This window comes from Procambarus clarkii, chromosome 79, assembly GCF_040958095.1.
Source record: "Procambarus clarkii isolate CNS0578487 chromosome 79, FALCON_Pclarkii_2.0, whole genome shotgun sequence".
NCBI classification, from domain to species: domain Eukaryota; kingdom Metazoa; phylum Arthropoda; class Malacostraca; order Decapoda; family Cambaridae; genus Procambarus; species Procambarus clarkii.
In genome coordinates, this window is record NC_091228.1 from 13,769,965 (window position 1) to 13,793,686 (window position 23,722).

At 40.4% G+C, this 23,722-nt stretch overlaps 1 protein-coding gene across 1 annotated transcript; it reads left to right on the forward strand.

Moving 5' to 3' along the window:
• The first annotated feature begins 13,571 nt into the window (after positions 1-13,571).
• Positions 13,572-16,773, forward strand: LOC138357701 (uncharacterized). Its single transcript, XM_069314689.1, has 3 exons — positions 13,572-13,902; positions 15,882-15,945; positions 16,563-16,773. The coding sequence occupies exons 1-3, from the start codon at positions 13,572-13,574 to the stop codon at positions 16,771-16,773; spliced, it is 606 nt and encodes a 201-aa protein (XP_069170790.1).
• Positions 16,774-23,722: the final 6,949 nt, after the last annotated feature.

Below are 23,722 nucleotides of genomic sequence, written 5' to 3' on the forward strand. Positions count from 1 at the left end.
CCAACATTCATCACAGGCTTACCGGACTTAGGAGGAGTTGGTTTGGGTCTTTGTTGGTCAGTGGTTCCCTTGTATTGAGACTTACCACACTTGTCTATGGTATGTGCATAGAGTCTACAATACTTGCAGTACAGTTGTGAACCAGCTTGATCGGGGCTCACCTTTTCGTAACTGTACCACGACTTCTTACTGGAGGATGGTTCGGGTGTCAGCCGGTGGATGAGGCTGTAAGAGTCAGCCGACTTAGCACACTTCAGGTAGTCGGTTTCTTCTTTATCTGCTAAGTAGAGGCGGACAGGAGGTGGCACACGTCTCAAGAATTCTTCAACAAGCATCAGGTTGACGAGTTCTGTAAAAGTAGAGACATGTGCTGCTTCCAGCCATTTCATGAAATACCTCCGTTTCGTGTTAGCAAACTCGAGGAAGGTAGTGGTACTTGCCTTCAGGTGGTCACGGAATTTCCTTCTATAACTTTCGGTGGAAAGTAGGTAGGCGTCCAACACTGCTTGTTTCAGAGTGTAGTAGTCATTCTCAGACGCCAAAGTACTGAGTGTGACTGCAGCTCTACCTGTAAGATGGACTCTGAGAAGTGTGGCCCATTGGTCGACAGGCCAACTGAGTTGATTAGCAAAGGTTTCAAAGGTGGTAAAGAACACATCAACTTCTGCTTCTACAAAGGATGGCATTAACTTACTTGCATGTGATATATTAAAACTGACGGGAAGATTGGCAGTAGCTTGCTGGCGTTGAGTGAAGTGTGAAGTTTCCAAGGCGATTTCACGTTGACGACACTCTAGAGCCAGAGTCGCTTGTTGCTTGTCATGTTCGCGTTGTAACTCTAACTCGCGTTGTTTGGTTTCGAGCTGTAAGCGTTCCCGCTCCTGGAGTGTTTCAAGCTGTACTCGCTCACGTTCATGGAGCAAGGCGACCTCACGTTCGTGTTCTTCTCTCCTCAAAGCGGCCTCGCGTTCTTGTTCGTTTCTCCTCAAAGCAGCTTCACGTTCTCTGAGGGTGATTTCTCGTTCTTGTTCTTCCCTTCTCAAAGTAGTTTCACGTTCTCTGAGGGTGATTTCTCGTTCTTGTTCTTCCCTCCGTATGGCAGCTGCTCGTTCTTGTTGTTCGAGGGCTTCCCTTTGCTGCTCACGTTCAATCTTGGCCAGTTCCAATTGGAGTTTCATCGTTGCCAAATCAGTTTTTCCTGCAATATAGTAAGTTTCATGAGTTTCAGAGTCTATCTTACCTTGCTCTAAATAGTAATCCAGCAACAGGTTGTGTAGGTCATTTTTGTTGGCTTGGTAGGGAACTTCTAGTTGATACTCATGTGCAAGAGTTTGTAATTCAGTCTTCTTGGCACGACTCAAAGTCCCTATTTCACCTGCTGGATTTGCACGGAAAGCTTGGAGACGAAACATTGTGAAATTAGCAAATAAAGGTACACGAATATTCAATAGTGAATGTCAGAAACAGGACAACGTGGCAACTGGTACCTATCCTGTGAGATCTTTAACAATTAAAGTTAAGAAAAAGATGTTAAATGATTAAATTAAATCAAGGGCGCAGGAAATCTTGTACCCGGTACTCATGTAAGAGGATAAGGGCAAGAAAATCCTACTAACAAATGAAACAGAGTTTCGAAAACAAATGAAACAGTTAAATGCTTCAAAAGTAAAATTGGTAGTCCAAGGATGTAGGCATACCTTGCCACGTCTCTATAGGACATAAAGCAAGTTTTTCCTACTGAATTTAATATGATACTTACAGAATTAGCGAACTTTTGTGCTCTGAAAAAATAAGCTAATTCCCTACCGTTGTATGTATCATCATCTCTGACTGACGTGTAGGGGTGCGTGGTGTCAACTGGTGACGAGAACTGCTGCTGAGGTCCCAATTCAGCAACTAAAGTTCGAGCTAGAGGAACTATGGCCCTCTTTGTCCTCCTACAGTCAGATTGCAGAAGATTGGGTACTCTTGACCCGGGGCAGACCACAGTACCAGGGTACCAATATGATGATCTGTCAGAATGAGAAATATTCAAGGGACATAGATGGTAAACACGAGTAATAACACGGAGGGAGAGATGACCAATTAAGAGTATGACTGCGGCCTACAGTCACCACGTAATCCAAAGTTGTCTCACCTTCACCATATGTTACTCTCGTAATGCACAATACACCGCACCTTATAAAAAATGAAATTGAATATGAAAAATAGTAAAGCTACGTTAACAAAGTTAAATACGCTTACCATAAATTACCACTTGGCACCAGTACCTGAGTGAAGCTCCCGGACAGGCCCCCATATAACTTGTGACGGTAACGCGTTGGTGTTCGGCTGTTTAAGGCTAGGGGTATGGCCTCGTCACATAGTTATAAAAAAAAATTAGAAACTGGAACGTCGTCTGTGGTAAGGTAAGGAGAAGACACACAAAACACAAGTAAATTTTAACAATGAAATTTTAATTACGTTAAATAAATCAAAACATGAATAAAATGCACAAACAAATTCTTATAATAAAATCAATCAATCAAAATAATAAGAATACTTAAATGACACAATGAAAAGTTACGTTAAGGCAAAATAACAAGAAGTGCAACACAAAATTAAATGGGAGGTGCTGGAATATTGGCTTTAAGCTATCACCTCTCTCAGTACACGCTAACGTCTAGCCGGGAGGAGTGATAACTACGAAAGCACTGAACATTCTGAGGTCTGAGGTCGTGGCGACCCCAGACATCAAGTAGTATGGGGGGGCGAGTGCAGGTGCAGCCAGACCGGCGACCAATCAGCGGGGCCGGTAGCGATCAACGAGTAGTTTGGCGGTTTGAGTCTGAACAGGTGTCTCTGGCTGCAACGTTTTGCGCTCTGGCAAGCCTTGCTGGTGTTGTTGTCGTTGTTGGACATTTCTTCCATAGTAGTTTTATATAACCACAACGACGTAATTGTGGAGGGAAGAGCAGGCTCAATCTCTTGAAAGAGATTATCGTCACAATATATATATATATATATATATATATATATATATATATATATATATATATATATATATATATTTATATATATATATATATATATATATATATATATAAAAAAGTTGGAAAGAAGTTGAAAAAGCACGTGGAAAGTTGGGAGATGTTGGATGGAGACATTTATTATGTTTAGTTTATTTTAGTTATATGTTTGTAGAGGAACATCTTTATTGGCATGCCAATGGGTTGCAGGTTTGTCTGGGGGGAAGGAGTTGCTGAGAACTTCGAGGCCAGAGGAGTTAATGGGTGGAACTTCAAGGCTGTGGATGTTAAACTCTGTGGAAGAGCAGAGACCCCATAGTCAGGAGGTGGATCTCTGTGGGAAGAGGAGCAGTGAAGTGAACTTTCATGTGTTTCTGTGATACCAGTGGTGGAGCACCATTTCTGTTTGAGGAAGATTTCATGGTGTAGCAGCCTGGAAGGGCTGTATAGAACCCTGGTAGATAATTGTGGAGGAGTCAGAAGACGTTCAGGGCAGTGAGCCTCTGATTGTAGAGAGGAGGGTTCCTAGTGATTACTTACAGAAAGTTGACAGAGTGATTGTCATTAGCATGCATGACGCAGAGGGAGGTGAATGATTGGACATTTGTAGCAAGGAATATTTATATTAATGTGTACAGTGTTACAGCCATAGGTTGGATTTCCTTGTGTGTATTTATATATGTTCTAGGGCTGATAGTGCCTTATTGTATTGCAAGATTTAACCCACTAGATGAGGTTGGTAGCATAAGTGGTGAGCCAGGAGTTTGGCTACCACTTGATATAAGCAGTTGATAGAGTCCTTGATGGTATTGGATTGCAACCTGATTACAATAGCATAGAGTGTTGGAGTCATTATTGTATCTTGTGTGTGTTATATATGCTCTCTGTATATTAAATATTTATAACCAGCAGGTGTTTGCCCTTGTGAGGCTTCCCAGAAAGTAGAAAAGAGGGAGAGAGAGAGAGAAAGCACCATAGCTGTGGACAGGGTGGTACAGAGTTATAATTCAAAATAAAGGGGGATTGAGGAGGGCATACCAAATAAGGTGAGCGTGGGGAGTCACAGCAGCTTGAATTGGGTCTGTACACGTGACAACGATGGCAGTGTTGGAGCCGCACCCCCTGAATGTGTGACGCTGAGCCCCTCTCCAAGAACAAGAAGCGTACAGGGTGATCTCCTGATCAAAGTATAAACACTCCCCAGAGATTTTGGTGAGTTGTCCGGAAGGGATAATAAATTGACTTACAAAAACGTAAAACATTAAAGTCACTGGGAGGGTCACAATTAAGGGTGTCATTAAGGTGCTGGAATAAACCAGTTTTCCCGTAAGCAGGTGTTGGTGCGGCGGCGGTACAGTGCATACCTCTTCACTACCCTCGGTCCTTGCTTCATCATCCAGGGCATTGGTTACATGACCGAGTTCTTCGACTACTACAACTTCAGGTGAGGAGGTTGTCAGTTTATCCATTACTTGACGGCTGTCACTTGTCAGCATATGTTCCATGTAATATACCAGTTTACACACTACTTGGTAGCTGTCACTTGTCAGCATATGTTACATGTAGTATACCAGTTTACCCACTACATGGCGGCTGTTACTTGTCAGAAAATGTTACATGTAGTATACCAGTTTACCTATTACTTGGTGGCTGTCACTTGTCAGCATTTATTCCATGTAGTATACCGGTTTACCCATTACTTGTGCAATACCCATATTTTCAAGAAGCCTTCAAGAACAGTGGCCTTTTCTCCCTTGTTGAACCTAGCTTATGAACCACATTCCCAGCTTTAGTTTAGCTTGAGGAAAGTTCAATATTTTATGCATAAGGGCATAGTGACTTTTAGCCCTGCCTGCTGATTACTTAGCTGCATATGCAAAATTGCAGATATATTTAGAATGTGTTTTCTAGTATGCAAGAGAAACATTTATTATAATTATGTATTGTTTAGTGATTGTCAAATATCCTTAGCTTAAGAAATCAAATGTATTGTATCATATTACATCACATCATCATAAATGATAATAAATTAATGAAATCTTCATAAATTTATGTGTTAATCATAAAATTGGAAACCAAATGTATTGTATCATTATTTCACATCATCATAGATGATAATAAATTTATGAAATCATCAAAAATTTAACAATTCTATTTAAGATTTTTAAGCTCCTTAACTAGTACAATGTTGATAAAAGAAGACAAATAAAATAATTACATTTATAAAATAAAGAATGACTGTAAAACATCCTTAGCTTGAAGATTTTAATCATAAAATATGATAAAAATATTTATGAAGTGATTCCGATGATAATAATTTGAATACTTGATTCTAATGCAAAACTGATTTAAGAAGTTTAGAATGACGGAAAAGTAAATCATTCAAGATTCGGTTAATCATGAGATATTTATACAACATTACTGTATCAAGATGACAATAGTTATAATGACAAAGTAAAAGAACAAATACATGTTGCAGTCTTACCTCTGATCCTTGGGACTCCGTCTGCATCATGAGTGGTAATGAGCAGTTTCTTTCCCATTGTGTGTGATTAGTGAATAGATTAGCGTACACATTAGTGTATACGTTAGTGTATGCATTAGGTTGCTCATACACCTGTATACGTAGAGTGAAATATAACATTTTGTCGTATTCGCGGATGTAAAACAGCTGGTGCTGAGCACAGTGTCCTCCTGTCTGTTCTTGAATTATAATATTGTTATAACTTTCTGGAGGTCAATTATGGTTTTTCTTACATTACATGTATTGGTACTTATGGTAAAGCAAGTGAAGGTAGATTTGATATAAAGACATAATCTTCAGAATTAAACAATGTTATCATCAAAATGGTTTTGTCCGTGCACTTCGTCATTCACTGAGTCTTTTCTTCAAGTAATGTTATGGAACAGTTTCAGTGCCTTCTAAGATGCAGTGTTATTTTAATGTCCTACATCCCTCTAGACACACCCTTCCCTTCTTCCCCCCACACACCTCCCCCCACACATCTCCCCCCCACACACACCTTCACCCTCACACCTTTTCCCCCACACACCTTCCTCTACACATCTTTTCCCCACACATTCTCCCCCACACACATTCTCCCACCATATCTTCTGCCCCACAAATTTTCACTCCTCCATACTCTCTACCCCCCACACACACCATCTTCCCCACACATATTCTCACTCCCCTCCCCCCACACACCTTTTTCCCCACAAACTTCTCTCACTCACCTCCCCCACACACACACCTTCTCCCCTACACATCATCTCCTCCACATACCATCTCCCCTACACACCTTCTCCCCCACACATCTTTTCACCTACACAAGGGGGGAACAGACGGCTGAGTGGACATCGTTCGGGACTCGCAATTCTAGGGGCCGGGGATCGATCCCCGGCGATGGCGGAATCAAATAGGCAGAGTTTCTTTCACCCTGATGCATCTGGTCACCTAGCAGTAAATAGTTACCTGGGAGTTAGAGAGCTGCTACGGGCTGCTTCCTGGGGGGGGGGGGGGTGTGGAAAAAAATCTGTTCATTGACAATTGAGAGGCGGGCTGAAAGAGCCAGACCTCAACCCCCACATACACAACTAGGTGAATACAACTAGGTGACTACACATCTTCTCCTCCAGATACGCTCTCCCTTACACACCTTCTCCCTTACACACTTTCTCCTCCTCACATAATCTTGCCCACACTCCTTCTCCCCCAAACGTCCTCCCCCACCCCCGCCACACTCTTTGTCACCCACATATAATACTCCTCACACACCTACTCCCCCCCAAAATTCCCCCCACCATTCACCTTTCCCCCACTTTTTAACCCCCCCCACACTTCCGCCCCCCCACATACCTCCCCAACACACCGTCTTCCCTATGGTGTATTCTGCTTTAGGTTACCCTAGCTGGGGGTCCATGAAGGTTGAGTGGATGGAGGGATTTGGTGTATATTGTTTATACTGCTGGTGGTGACCCCAGCTGAGGGGTCCATAAGGGTGGGGTGGGTGGGGGTGTGGGGTCTAAGGTGAATATTATATAATGTTCTTCCTAGTGATTGGTCTGAAGATCTTGGCAACCTTTGATCTCTGATCTTGCGTTTACTGTACAGTATTCACACTATTATCTGGTCATAATGCATTGTTAATTTTAAATGTTTATGTGTGTGTCGTGTATGTACTTACATTTTGTTTATTGTATAAAGTAAAGTTATATATTCAGAAAATGTTTGATATATTAGTAGAAAGTAAGTAGTGAGGGAGAGCTAATTAAGCAATTTCTCCTTCAGCGACCGCATCATGGTGACGGTGTCGTGTCTCATCGTCATTGGTACACTCTTTGTTCAGACGGCCTCAACCATGCCTTCCTCAGCCTCCGTCAAGGCCATCGATATCTTCTTCTTCTACTTCATGTTCCGTCTTCTCTTTACCTCCTTTCATCATTCTATCCTACTGCTGCTTCAGCGCTATGTGAATCACCATAATAACAATCAAGAAAACCACACCAACAAAATCACTCACCGGGTGAGCAAGGAAGGAGCCCTGACATTGCAGGTTTTAGGTGATGGAATCATTGCTAATGAAGAGGTTATTGCCGCACCCACATGGCCCATGAAGACTACTACACAAGCAGGTGTAGGCGCCCGGGTCCAGAGGGACGAACCAGCGATGGCATGGACACATCAACCGTCTTCATCCTCTGGTCTACTCCGCCAGCACCTCACCCCGCCATACCTGTGATCATGTCTTCGATGTCACCTGCATTCTCTTTGGCTATCTCATGGATATTGTGTGTAGTATAGGGTTTGGGATGTGGGTGATGCGAAGCCGTAGGTCAGTCATTGCTGACTTCGAAAGCTGCATGTAAAAGGCAATCTATAGAATTATTACCAAAATTTATGATATGCACATATATATTATCTTATTCTAGTACACTTAGTACAAGTCACTTCTTTATCTACTTGTCTTATAAATATTATTACTCGCATGCAGGGAACAGCTGAGTGTAGAGAACATTCACTATGCAAGGTTACAAATAAATGGTCCCGAGTTTAATTCCTAGTGCAGAACGAAAAACCTGATAAATGGAAGGTATATAACTGTTGTGGGTTGCATCCTGGAGAAGGTCAGTCGTTGGCCTATAGAACGACGATAAGCCTAACAGGCTGCCAGCATTACTGATATGTATACAATAAATTTTGTTCTTTTAATAACAGAAGCATATGAAATCTCCCCACTTAAATAGAGGAACATAATATATAATGTGGAAAAGCCATTATAAAAAGAATCCTTTTGTCAGAAGGATTCTTTATAATAATGAAAATTATTCTATAGGATTCTATAATGAATATTATTCATTATCATTCATGATATTTTATTATTTTACAAGTATCTCTTAAGGAAAAATATCATGTAAAACTTGATAATGATGACATCCAAATACACAATAGGACCAAATAGAGCAGTTACTATGATTGATACTAAAGCAAGATAAAGATTAAAGCTCTTTGATTCACAATAGGCTCGAACAGAGCATCGCTAATGATAGCTGTCGAGGGTAATATAGAGAACAAAACTCGTTGATATATGATAGGACCCAAAAGAGTAGTGTATGCCTTGTTAACGGACGTTTTGTCTACATGCAGCCGGGTTTGATATTCAAGATGTCGTGTTAGTTGTTCCAACTAACCCGAGAACATAGGTACACTCCAGTACCTGAAAATTTGGATAATCTCCTTTAATTTGTTGATCAGGAGTTACTAATCTAGATCTGTAAGAACATATTGGCTTACTGCGTTGTTGGCTTCCTCATAAATCCTAGGTGACTATTTTTATAGAATCCACAATACCTAGAAATTTAATAACAATAAAGTTTGCATTGAGAAGTTCCTTGGAAGGACTTAGTCAATTTTTAAAATAAATATCGAGTGTGGCTTGTAAAAGGAACGGAGAAGAAGTGTTCCCAAAGTAAACGGAGGCAAAATAGTAGGTTAATATGAGGCTGTCTGAATCATTTGGATCCTCTGGTCAAAGTAATTTGGTAAAATTCAAATCCACCTCTTTGAAACTATTTCTGAAAAAGGCGTTTGAAATATCTGATGTGTATGTTAATGGATTTCTTCTGAATTTCAAGAGCAAATCCCCTAACTTTTGAGTAAGAAACAATTATATGTATGTAAAAGTACGACTTTTAAACTATCCACATAATCCTCTTATAAATAAGTATAAATGGATTCAAAAGGAACTTAGTCATTTTTTCCAAACATAATGCAAGCTGTCAACAAACAAGATTCTTATCTTATACCGAATATTGTGGCCTTTTTATTGTATGATAAAATATATAATGCTCAGGTACTACCTTAAGGGGCCCTTCGATTGGTTTTGGAAAAGTTGTTCAATGTCAACCAATATTTTGTTACTAGTTGTATATGAAAAGGGCTGCAATTGTTCCAAGTTTCAGTACTGCGGCGTAAATAGAAAGGGAGTTTTTTTTCCAACGAATTTTACACATTTTCAAGTTAAAATAAACAAACACACCTTTCAGATATAATCATTCTATGACACTTTTCCGACATTAGCATATAATAAAGGATTGGTAGTGAGAGTTTCCAAAACATCTTTAGTTTTCCTAATAAAATAGTCAAAGTTCCCCCCCCAAAAAAAAATTATGCAAATATGTCATGTTTATTGCTATTATGAGATCAATAAATGAACTTAAGAAAACACGCTCACTACCAATTTTAGAGACATACACTTTACATATAAGGTGTATGGTTCATGTAAATTGAATAAAAAATGAAAAAGTTATTTGAACGTTTATGTTACTTGAAAATAAATACAAAAATAATAAAGTCTAAGGTGCTGCCATCTGTGGCTGAGGTTGACATCAACCAGTTTTCTGCAAAATTGGCACCCTTAATAAATAGGCTTATGTGCAGTCAGGTGTATAAGTTTCATGAAAATCGTCCGATAAAAAAACTAAAAAAAAAAAAAACTAATTTTTTTAACTTAAATTGTTTTCAAATAAAACTAATTATATTTTTTTAATATATGCTATTGTGATAGCTGAGAGTCATAGAAATTATTTCAGTTGACACTTGTGTTTGATAATCGTTTTTGACCATTTTGGAATAATTTTGACACCTACTTCAATATTTTTTTCTCTCTTCCTGTTTATGCTACGACTTGGGCCAGATGAAACTCTTTTCATGTACAACTTGTCAAAAAAGTTTGACTGAAATCGAACCAGTTTTCATTTATTGCATATTATGGGCAAATTTGGACGTAACACCCCTTTAACATTATACAAATAAAACATAAATAAATACATAATCTTAACGACCAGCATGTTGGGAACGACCCGTGAGATTTATATTTATTTAATTTTAATTTATTTATGTAGAATTTATATTTACGTTAATTTATATATTTCGATAGCAAATTGTCTGATGTTTAGTACACTGTATTTCTAAAATGTCTCACAATTAGATCACCTTACAAATTATGGGGGTTTATGGTTTATATATGTAGTCAATCAAAATTACTGATTAGCAGACATTCACTACAATATTAAACTACATATATTAATAATTAAAATTGGGAAGCTATACCTTTTTGTAGGTAGGCCTGGTCCATCAGTTATTAACAAGGATGATTACACCAAATAATCCTCGTGTATGAGGGTGGCATCAACACCATGTACCGGTGTACCACTGTTACAGTCACTATGGACCAGTAACCAGGTTCTTGATGGATAAATCTTGTTTGTAATATCCGACCCCAAGTCGGTAGTACGCTTTAAAGATTTTGCTATATAGTGCAATGTATAAATAAGTAGGGGGGGGGGGGGGGGGATGAACAAAACACTCTTCCCTTAACCAATGTATTTACCTTAACCGACAAAATATATTAAAACAGAGTATTTCTACGCTTATATACAGGGTGTCTCTTTCACTTAAGACACCAAAAGCGCTCACATGCAATGTTCGCCAACCCCACGGTTTCCATTACTCAGTACCTTATCCACTCGAACTGGAAAACATTGGCGAGTTCACCTTTTACGTGAGCCAGCCCACCGGCACAGTATCACGAGGTGCCTATACCCCACTATCGCTCTCCAGCCACTCACTGGCAGAGGACTTCAGTCACATGCTGATCGGGGTCACAAAACAACCGGCACAGGGGTAGCGAACCCCTGGCAGAAGCCTCTAGCGACCAGCTAGCAGCACTTCACAACCGGCCCCTCTCTGTCTTACGTTACTCTCCTAAGCCAATCCTGGGGTACGCAGATCTCTTCCAAACACTATGTAATCTTGAAGAAAATATGAAGCTTACGTACTGCTTCAGATCGGCGGCAGATTACTTAGTAGTCTTCCAGGACCAATTTCAGAGAACGTGGACTGCCCAAGGTAAACTGACCTCATCAGTACGACTGCCTCCACACGTCACCTCTGTGGACATTAAACGCCATCAGTTAAATGGACGGTACACTGTGTAAACCAGGAGGTAACACTCACTGGGGAGTTAACATTATGCTCGTAGCACAATCTAAGTGGCGCTAGTCTTGATACGTCCACCACCAGAGGTTATCCACAACGACCTCTCTGTCTGACCAAGGCAGGAAAGCAGGGCCATTTTCCGCTGTTACGCCACTACCAATAGGTGGCGTTGTCTACGTAGCGTCCAATATCAGGGGGGTTAGAGTGCAGACCCATAGATAGCACTGGAATTGCCACTCTACACTCTGACGAAGGTGACGAATCCGTAACAACCATGTAACTGTTCTGCTTCCTCTTCAATTGTTCCCAGAGGAAATATTGGTAATTTAAATAGAGATAAGAATATTACTCACTCTGGGTTGGTTGCTACTGCGTGTTCTTAACATAAAACAATCCTGTCTACCTAACATTACTGGCCAGGAATGACTAGACAAGATTTCGAAATGAACACTTCCCTTGTTCTGATGGTGACTGTGTGTTGATGATGGAAGCACTAATTTTCTCTCCATAACACTTCGTCCAAGGGAGTATTATTGGAGCTGTTCTGCTCCAGCGACCTGTTGTTAAAATTGACAATGGCTGAGGTATCACTGGTATCCCACTGACGTATCCCTTGTTCTCTAGTTGCGTCAAGAAAGAGTTAGAGAGTTCCTACATTAACTCTATTTTGGTACTAATAATTAAGTTAATTCAAGTGAGATGTTTTTATGATGATTACAATCCCGAGACTGCTGTATTAAGAATGTTCCCAACAGAATTAGTTGGTAAATTAATAGCGACATGTGGCAATAATATCCCAATTTCTATTGACGGAAATTTCCACTGTGCTAAATTTTATGTATGAATAAACACTATTTCTAGAGTTAATTTGTTATTTACACAACAGCAGCAATATTATCTATTTATTGTATTTGATATTCGTAAATGGTGTCGGGTTTTCCAACACAGCATATATCTCCATCACCTGATAATTACTTATGTGTATTGGACTCTGCAAATATAAAAATTAATTAAACACTATTTCTAGGGTTAATTTGTTATTTACACAACAGCAGCAATTTTACCAACATATTGTATTTAATATTAGTAAATGACGTCTGATTTTCTGACACACCATATATCTCCATCATCTTATAATTACTTAAGTGTACTGGACTCTGCAAATATAAAAATTAATTTATCAATCATTGACTCCAGCTTCAATGTCAACATTACCTTTATTCTTACCTCTGTTACAAATCAGTTCATCACCTCATTCTTACTGTCATCATGAAAAGCATAAATTTCCTCCCTCAAATTATTATTAGGATGAAATTTTTATACTGTATCGTTTGCTGTATGAGTATTTTCTTATGATTTTGTATCATGTTGTCGTGTGTCAGTATTGATAGTATTATTTCATATATTTTAATGGTTTATAATAATTGAAAGGAGTCAGTATGGCATCTCTTGGTTGTCATGATCATATAAGGAAGTTTTGTCTCCAGCAGTGATGAGTGTGTCGTGACCAGCTTGGCATCATTGACCAACCCTGTAATTATATTTTTATATTATATTCATATCACTGAATTGTTTTCTATTAAGCCAAGTGTATATATAATGTTTATATTTGTGTTTGGAGGTATTATTCTCAGTATATCAGAGTGTCTGAGAGTATTCCTGTCTGGTATATTTTGGTAACTGTGTGGATGCCATGCTTGCACATGTGGAAAAGCTTAGTAGCGACAGTAGTATGGAGCTGGTCGAACATGTTTCAGATAAGTCAGTTTGGTTACTGTTTTATGTTCATTATGATTGACACGATGTCTGGTTAGAGTGTTAATCATATTATATGCGATCTGTCTTGTCGAGTATTAGTCAATGATCAGTGCTTAGAGGTTTTATTTCACCCCATTGTTGTATGAAGGTTACTGGATGTTAAGTGGTTATTCTCTGTTGTGTGCTATTGTTCCTCATCATGCAGTATATTGATGGTGACATATAGACAGTTGTGTTTCACTTTCCTTGACTTATTTTTAATAATACTTGTGAGACCCATTTTACATGATTTACAACTGTACGGCAACATGAACCATTCCCAGATGCACTTGGGTGCAACAACCTCTAACATCTTCGTCTTCACCACAAATGTCCTCAGAACAACAACAGCAACAATACACACCCAATTCAGCACACTCGTCTCAATTACTACCGCTGCCTTCCACACCTCCATCTCCACTACTACTGCCACTACCATCCCCACCTCCATCACCTTCATCTCCACTACTACTGCTGCCATCCCCACCTCCATCACCTTAATCTCCACTACTACCGCTACCATCCCAACCTCCATCACCCTCACATTTGCCCAAGATAGAAGTAGTCTCTGTGGTCACATGATCAACTCTAAAGTGAAAAGTAATAACAAAAAGCTAGAACGATACCTTCTGAAGATGCACATTCAACAAAAATGTTCCCATTAGGAACAATAATAATGCAATGGCTAAATTTATTAATGAATTAGGTAATCAAGATCTTGATATGGTAGATGGTATATTTTACCATTTTACAATCTATATCTATCCATTTTACCATCTATCCATACCTCAACTATGGTATTTGTGCTTGGGGTTCTACTACCCAAAGTCATTTACGTCCTCTAATTACCCAACACAAAGCTGCTATTAGGACAATAACCAACTCTGGCCCCAGACATCACTCGGTACCCTTACTCAAATCTCTGAATATGTTAGATATTAAGTCACTGCACATTCTCTCTTGTGTATTATACATATATAAAACGCTGAACTGTAATGCCAATCCTGACCTCAAAAGCTTCATTGAAGGTTGTAACAGAACCCATGAGCACCACACCAGAAATAAATACAGTTTTGATATTCCTAGAGTACGACTTAATCAAACTAGAAATGCTCTACAAATCAAGGGACCCAGAATGTGGAATGACCTTCCCAACCATGTTAAAGACTGTACCTCTCTCAACCAGTTTAAGATAAAAACTAAACACTACCTAATAAATTCCCTGTAACCTACCTCACTCCTCTATTGTCAACCCATGTCTGTTATTTTTTTTAATCAACACTGTTTGTCAACCTATTGTATTTGTGCTGCTTTTTCAGTCATGTTCCCCCTTTTTTTTTATCTTTATTTGTATTTGTTCTCAACACTTTTTATTCTTTATGCTCAAATAGTATTAAGTTCTAGATATTAATGTTTTTCTTGCCCGAAACGCATTGCGTAATAGTGGCTTTAGGCATTGTATGTACTAGCTTTATCTATATATCAATCCATTACTGTAACATTACTTGTATGTATGTACCTTACCTGAATAAACATATTTATTTATATTTATTTATTTATATATGGTAGATGGTATATGTTGAGAAATATTCTATGCCATTTATGGTATCGAGTATATTATCGAATCATTCTGATATAAAAAAACGTCTGGCAGTTATTTAAAAATGTACCAGGCCATATTAAAGATATTGCTCTGAATAGATACCCTCGTTATCTACATGCTATAAACATGGTATTAAAATCTTCATGGTCGATTTGTAAGTACCCTATAAAGCGTTAAAAATGTCTAAAAGATAAATGTTGATAAATTACTGAGCCCATCAGTCAGTCTTGGATTTAAAAGATAAGGAAACATTCTCAACCAACCTCTTGTAATGCAAATTTAATAAATGTCTTGGTTAAAGCAAGTCAAACATGGTATAATAGAATATAAATATTGATGGTAGGGTCCAAGTTGAATATAAAGTAAACAATTCTTTAAAACTGGAAAGAAAGATGAAGAAATAATTGAATATGACAAAAAGTAATATTCAAGATGTAAAATGTTTAAACATAGTCAGATATGAGAATAAAATGATCGGTGAATAAAGTGATCAATGAATAAAGTGATCGCACTAATGAATGAAAATAATAAACCACCTTTTTTTAAATTATATATATATATATATATATATATATATATATATATATATATATATATATATATATATATATATATATATATATTAAGGAAATATACAGTCTACGTTTCCCTTGTGTTTTCACAAGGGAAACGCTAGTAGGTTATTATTTTCATAGTCAGATATAATTGTATTACTGTTTTTTGTCAGAAATTCATTATACATCTGTTGAATTTCTTTTTCAAACTGGAATAACAGAGTAATTATTTTTTAAATATATTTAATATTAATATATCATAAAATATTTTTTTAAATATGATTAACATAAATTTATTGAATGTACAAAACTATAAAATATAATGACTCAGATTTTTATGAGTTCTTTATTCTTAATTTCCCTATTAGGACTTTACTTATTCACTTATGAAGAAAATTAACCAATTCCTTTGCTTAACACAGTGACAGAAGATGTCTTGTCATCATCATCATCGTCAGTTATTCTAACATTTATTGAAGTCACTAAGTAAAATCAATCAGAAAATAATATCAACGATCCTTCCATACCAGAGTGCTCAGAATTAGCAGAATTATCTTAACTACTTTCCCTCCTACTATCTTTAGAATTAACGTTCTCGCCATTATCGATATACAATCACATAAAGGTCTCCTTATTATATATAAACTATCTATTTAGTATAATCCTAAAAATGAAAGCAAAACCAAGCATCGAATAATAAACCCATTTCATACTTTAATAACAAATTATGCATCTTATTACAAACATATTATAAATATATGAACCATTATATGTAGATAAAATACTTAAAATTCTACATTTAATAAGGGATATTGTACAAGAAGATCAATTATTTTTTTATCTTTGTGAAATATTCCTGATATCATACCTAAGATTTATATGAATTTAGGAGATATTACAGATGATTATACATTAAAGGAATGTATAAGCAAATTCCAAATGAGAGTTCAAGAGTAGACATTTCCCATTAAATTGGACAAATTGTGACTATTATTTACTCATATGACAAGCAACTTACATGGATTTTATGGCTGAATTGCCTATAAGAAAATTAATTGCTCTCATTTCTTATTATGTCACTTGAACGTGAAATTGGGCAACAGCACCAGCAGCACCATCACCACTACCAGAAGCAGCAGCAGCACCACCATCACCGCTACCACCACCAGCAGCACCAGCACCATTATCGCTACCAGCACCAGCAGCAGCAGCATCACCTCTACCACCACTGGCAGCATCGCCAGCAAGAGCAGCATCAGCGGCAGCACAAGCATGGACCTTTTGGAAAAGTCCCTGCTAAGCCTTCACTCTTAAAAGGGTCTCAACCAAGGCAAGATAGAGAGAGATGAGAGAGAGAGAGAGAGAGAGAGAGAGAGAGAGAGAGAGAGAGAGAGAGAGAGTGAGAGAGAGAGAGAGAGAGAGAGAGAGAGAGAGAGAGTGAGAGAGAGAGAGAGAGAGAGAGAGAGAGAGAGAGAGAGAGAGAGAGAGAGAGAGAGAGAGAGAGAGAGAGAGAGGGAGAGAGAGAGACAGAGAGAGAGAGAGAGAGAGAGAGAGAGAGAGAGAGAGAGAGAGAGAGAGAGAGAGAGAGAGAGAGAGAGAGAGAGAGAGAGAGAGAGAGAGAGAGAGAGAGAGCGAGAGAGGGAGAGAGAGAGAGAGAGAGAGAGAGAGAGAGAGAGAGAGAGAGAGAGAGAGAGAGAGAGAGAGAGAGAGAGAGAGAGAGAGAGAGAGAGAGAGAGAGAGAGAGAGAGAGGAGAGAGAGAGAGAGAGAGAGAGAGAGAGAGAGAGAGAGAGAGAGAGAGAGAGAGAGAGAGAGAGAGAGAGAGAGAGAGAGAGAGAGAGAGAGAGAGAGAGAGAGAGAGAGAGAGGAGAGAGAGAGAGAGAGAGAGAGAGAGAGAGAGAGAGAGAGAGAGAGAGAGAGAGAGAGAGAGAGAGAGAGAGAGAGAGAGAGAGAGAGAGAGAGAGAGAGAGAGAGAGAGAGAGAGAGAGAGAGAGAGGGAGAGAGAGAGAGAGAGAGAGAGAGAGAGAGAGAGAGAGAGAGAGAGAGAGAGAGAGAGAGAGAGAGAGAGAGAGAGAGTTGTTCTCTCTTCTGTTGTACTCAAGTGCCAGATCTCAGGACCCAGCGGGGAATTGCTGATCCTGTGGAGTACGACACGGAATCTGACTTTGCACCACAGCATGACCTGACAAATTCCTGCCTAGCTGACACATCTACTGATCAACAGGCTGCGTTTATTCAGTTTTACAAACTCTCCCAGAAGTTTCTCCAACATAGGGAGGCTCTAATTGACATTCTGGGGCTCATTGAGTCCTTCAAGGCAGTGTGTGAAAATCAAAACACAGTTTCAACAACAGACACAAGCTGCTCTGCACAAAGGGCCGAGGTTGACAGTTGCTGGTCTAATCACATTGCTAGTAACTCCGAGGCTAAAGCTTGGTGGGACTCTATCCAACATAAAGCCTCACAGGAAGCTTTGAACCACAACTCCGAATCTGCAAATCCATCTGCAGGTCTTCCAGACACATCTTTGTTGCAACCAACACCTTCTGTCACATCAACTGTGGAAACGCACAGCAGTTTAAATACAATACCCAGTGTGACTTCCACTCCTGCTAATTCTGACACACTGGTACCGACATCTACAACTGTCAATCAAGCGGTGCCCACTGCACCAGTACAAGGGCCAAATCAAAACTCAACTAGTCAACGAAGGTCTAGAAGGAGTGGTCGAAGACATATCCGTCCTTCTCAGCGTTCTCGGCCTTCACACCCTCAGCTACAACATAACCATAACCAGGTACTGCATCACCAACCTCAACAAGGCCCTGAACAACAACAACACCGGCCTCCACACCCTCAGCAACAACATAACCTGGCACTTCATTCCCAACCTCAACAAGGCCCTGAACAACAACAACACCGGCCTCCACACCCTCAGCAACAACATAACCTGGCACTTCATTCCCAACCTCAACAAGGCCCTGAACAACAACAACACCGGCCTCCACACCCTCAGCAACAACATAACCATAACCAGGCACTGCATCATCAACCTCAACAAGACCTTGAACAACAACAACACCGGCCTCCACACCCTCAGCCACAACATAACCAGGCACTACATCACCTACCTCAACAAGGCCCTGAACAACAACACCAGCAACACACTCAGCATTGGTCTCATCACCTGAATCAGTGGCCTAGCTCTGGCAGTCAACCTCCCAGCGTTAAAGTAAGCCCCTGCTCTAAATGCAATCGCAGGGGGCATACAGCAGATACGTGTCGAAGAGATCTCAGATGTAATTACTGCCACCGAACAGGTCATCAACAGGACACTTGTCGTACCAAAAGAGTCCTGGATAGACAGGAGCAAATGTTTAGAGATCTTATCACAGATCAATCTCAGAAATACTCAGACTTGGTGCATACTCTTACTCGTCAGCACCCTTACTATCCATACCCAATCCCTGAAGGTGTCGTTGTGCCTTATTCAGCTCAGCAGATTTACACTCCACCAGCACAGCAGCTACGTAGTCTGCCTCCATACACAGCTGCATTCTCAAACAACTTGCAGACATGAGGAGTCAATCGATCAGCATATTGTCTGCCAACATCAGGGGCTTCATGACCAATGTTGGCGATCTCACACACAGCTTTGTGAACACTCATCGTCCTGATGTGGTTGTTGTGCTAGAAACATTTCTAGATGACAGGACCCCTGAGAACTTTGCAACAATTGCCGGTTATACCTCATGGTTGCGCCGAGATAGGCAGGGTCAAGGAGGGGGTGTTGCAGTGTGCACCAGCAAATCTGTGTATGCACAACACATTGATGTGGTCATTCCTGGTCATCTTGAAATTATGTTCTTCAAAGTATGCTTAAATCCAGGTACCTCAATTCTCTTATGTGCAATGTACAGACCTCAATGGCAGGGTGCTTCTCCAATCACCTTCCTGATGGACAACCTTGATTCCCTGCTAATGCAGCACAACTGTCAGCACATTATAATTGTAGGTGACCTCAACCAGTATCTTATACAGAGGGATTTTGATGAACTCTTAGCAGTTTTTAACCTTGAAAATTTTGTGAGCTTTCCTACCCACATATCAGGCTCGTCCCTTGATCCTGTCGTAACTGACCTTCCTGCAAATATTGTTAATTGCAGACCTCTGGGATATGTTGGTTCTTCAGACCACCAGGCTGTCTTTACTACATTGGCTATCCCGACAGATCGAGGTGAAGAATCTATTCGAACTACCTGGCTATGGGACAGAGGGAACTGGCCAGCCCTACGTTCAGAGCTTGAAGTAACTGATTGGCATGCCTTGCTCTAGGGGGACGTGAACAGCCAAGTAAACGCTTTCACCAGTCATATACTGGACCTCCAGTATAGGCATATCCCTCACCGGCAGTATGTGACCAAGCCCACTGATCAGCCTTGGTTTGGATATCGCTGCCGGATGGCAGCTGAAGCCAAAAACAAGGCCTGGAGGAGATTTAAACGGCATCCCTCAGCTCATAACAGAAACATTCATAGACAATCTTGTCGAATAATGAAAGAAGTTCAAAAGTGGGCTATATCCAGATGGGAATCCGAAACTCGAAGAAAACTTGCGTCTGGAAGGGTTGGATCCAAGGTCTGGTGGTCCCTGGTGAAGGATCGGCAGGGGTACTCATCTGAGGACACAATCCCACCTCTAAACAGAGAAGATGGTACTGTGGCAACCAGCAATCAGGAGAAGGCTGATTTACTGGCAAACCACTTTGCTTCCAAGATGCAGGTCCCTGATCCTGAACGTCAGCCTCCACATCTTGCCCCATGCACTGTGTCTAGGCTGACTGAAGTGGTTATAAATCAGGCTGAAGTTCTCCATCTCCTTAACACGCTAGACACAAGCAAAGCTGTGGGGCCAGATAAGGTCAGTCCAAGACTACTATGCTGCTGCGCTGACCTGTTGGCTCCACCTCTCACGCGCCTCTTCCAACTGTGCCTAGTTCAAGGAATTTGGCCCTCCTTATGGAAGAAGGCAGATGTTGTTCCAGTGCACAAAAAGAAGAGCCGCTCAGTAGTTGGTAATTACAGACCTGTGTCACTGCTTTCCATTACTGGCAAGATCCTAGAATCATTAATTGCTCAGCAAATGACATAATTTTTTGACCGTCATCGGCTAATTTGTGATCGACAGTATGGTTTTAGAAAAGGCCGATCTGCTGCTGATCTTTTGCTAAATCTTTCCTCTAAGTGGCATCAGTCACTGGATGAGTCCAAGATAAGCTGTGTTGTTGCTCTAGATATAGCAGGAGCCTTTGATCGGGTCTGGCACTCTGGACTAGCAGTGAAGCTTCAAGCTTTAGGCATTGCAGGCTCCATCTTAGTGTTATTAAAAAACTACCTTCATGAACGGACTCTAAGGGTGGTCCTCAATGGAGCATAATCCGATAACCACTCAATTGGTGCCAGCGTTCCACAGGGTAGTGTGCTTGGCCCTCTGCTGTGGAATGTTTATTTCAACGATCTTCTTCATCTCATTCCTGAAGCTCAAGCCTATGCTGATGACTGTACTCTAACCTTTACATACAGAAAGGAGGAAATGCTAACTGCTGCAAGAATCATTAATCACAAACTTTCAGCAATTTCTACCTGGGGTAGGAGATGGCAGGTCACATTTGCGGCTGAGAAGGCTCAAGCGATGATGATAACTAGACTGCACATGGCGAATCGGACAGAACTGCAAATGGGTGGCAAATCCCTAGAGTTCACAGAAGAATTTGATATCTTGGGAATGAAGTTCGACTCTTCAATGACAATGAAGAGCCATGTGATAAACCTAGCTAAAAAGGCAGCCAGGAAACTTACAGCACTACGGCGCATCTCATATCTTCTTGACAGCAAGGGATGCAAAACCTTATATGAAGCTCAAGTTCGCTCCCATCTTGAGTATGCACCCTTTCCTGGATTGCCTGCCCCCCATCTTTCGTCAGACTGTTGGACAAAGTGGAGAGACGGGCTAGAAGGCTTATCTCTAGTCTTGACCAAGTCTGGTGGGAACGGTCTGAACATCAGAGCCTGCAACACCGTCGGGACGTTGTTGGTCTTACTGTTATGTACAAGGCCAACATCCTCAAAGTTCCGCACTTGGCCCAACTCCGTGGAGTACCAGTAGTTCCCACTCGTAACACTAGGCTCTCAACCTTCAACAGTCTCATGCTGGAAGTGCCATTCTCAAGAACATCACTCCATCAGCGTTCATTCCTTCCGAGACTTACTCGCATCTGGAACTTGTTCGCTCAACAGATTGATACACGGGAGATCAGGTCAACTGTTCACATGAAGACTCTGGCACACAGCTGGCTACAAGCTCATCCTGTTCCTTATATGATTGTTACTTAATGTTTTTTTAATGAATAAAGGCTATTCCTTCGAAAGCAAATAATTACACGCTCATGAAATAAATGGGCATATAGGAGTAGGTTTCAACTTAGCTTACATAAGTTAAATATATGATAGTTCCCAATGTGTTAGTTTCAAAGTATACTCTTATGAAATAAATGAGTTTCTAGGTGTAGACTTCAGATGAGCTGAGGTAGGATAACAGCTCTTGCTTGCAGTTTCACTAGGTATGTTATTAGGCATCCCTTATGAATCCTAGTCTTAGTTTAAAAAAAAAAAGAGAGAGAGAGAGAGACAGAGAGAAAAGAGAGAGAGAGAGAGAGAGACATACAGACAGAGGAAAAAAAGAGAGAGAGACAGAGAGACAGAGAGAAAAAGAGAGAGAGAGAGAGAGAGAGAGAGAGAGAGCGAGAGAGAGAGAGAGAGAGAGAGAGAGAGAGAGAGAGAGAGAGAGAGAGAGAGAGAGAGAGAGAGAGAGAGAGAGAGAGAGAGAGAGAGAGAGAGAGAGAGAGAGAGAGAGAGAGAGAGAGAGAGAGAGAGAGAGAGAGAGAGAGAGAGAGAGAGAGAGAGAGAGAGAGAGAGAGAGAGAGAGAGAGAGAGAGAGAGAGAGAGAGAGAGAGAGAGAGAGAGAGAGAGAGAGAGAGAGAGAGAGAGAGAGAGAGAGAGAGAGAGAGAGAGAGAGAGAGAGAGAGAGAGAGAGAGAGAGAGAGAGAGAGAGAGAGAGAGAGAGAGAGTGAGAGAGAGAGAGAGAAGAGAGAGAGAGAGAGAAGAGAGAGAGAGAGAGAGAGAGAAGAGAGAGAGCAAAAGAGAGAAGGGAGAGAATGAAATAGAGATAGAAAGAAAAAGATAGAAATAGAGAAGAAGAAGAGAGAGGGAGAGAGAAGAAGAATAGAGAAAAAGAGAAGAGAGAGAGAAAAGAAAGAGAGAGGTAGAGAGAAGAGAGAGAGAGAGAGAAGATAGAGAAGAGAGAGAAATAAAAGAAAGGGAGAGAAGAAGAGGAGAGAAGGAGAGGAGGGAGAAGAGAGAGAGAGAGAGAGCTGTGACGGGCGGGAGCGGAGGTGTCAGGAGGTGACAGCTTTGCAGGCGGTCGTACGCAATAGCAGGGGGTGGCGGCTTTGGCGGCAGTTGCAGGCGATGGTGGGCGTTGACAGGCGGTGGTGGAGGGTGGTAACGGGTGATGGCTGGCGGTGAGGGGTGGTGGTGGCTGTGGCAGGCGGTGACGGGCGCTGGCTGGCGGTGATGGGTGGTGGCAGGTGGTGGCAGTTGATGGTGGATGGTGTTGGAAATTTCCAACAGCTATTCTCATCCCTAACACAACAAGATGTATTTCCTGTATTAGGCTTCATACACATCTAATATTCATTTACTAATCCTAAGTACAATAGGATGTATTTCCTGTACTAAGTGTAATAATTAACTAACACCATTAATAAGTAGTTTAGTATCATAGAATTTACTGTATTAGGATGTGGAACATCATGTAATTTCTCCTAGAATTGTGAAGTGTTGCGTCAGCCACTCACGGAGAATAAAATTTCCACATGCCTGTAGATCTAACTCAAGTGTAACTATTTTCTTCCCTTTATTAGGAATAATTATTTAGTAATAGGTTTGCCTTTAGTATACAACAGTTTACTGGAATTCCTTTACCCAGCTTGATTGCCGTTCCAATAAATAATATCATAATCTAAAACCATATACCATATATATATAAAACCTCCAAGCAAGTATAGTTATATTTGTGCAGTCTATTTTAACTGACTTGCACTGTGAGAATCAAACATCACCACATAAAGTATTTAATCAAAACATCAACAATATTTATAAACGCCCCCTTCCCTATTTAGCTTTAATAAATAAATATAATTTATGC

What these genes read in the sequence shown, in the direction of transcription:
- LOC138357701 (XM_069314689.1), top strand. Translation starts at nt 13,572, where the DNA reads ATGAACCATTCCCAGATGCACTTGGGTGCAACAACCTCTAACATCTTC. An exon ending in GATCAACTCTAAAGTGAAAA is followed by an intron (nt 13,903 to 15,881) that starts GTAATAACAAAA and finishes TGCTTAACACAG; the next exon opens with TGACAGAAGATGTCTTGTCA. An exon ending in ACATTTATTGAAGTCACTAA is followed by an intron (nt 15,946 to 16,562) that starts GTAAAATCAATC and finishes ATTGGGCAACAG; the next exon opens with CACCAGCAGCACCATCACCA.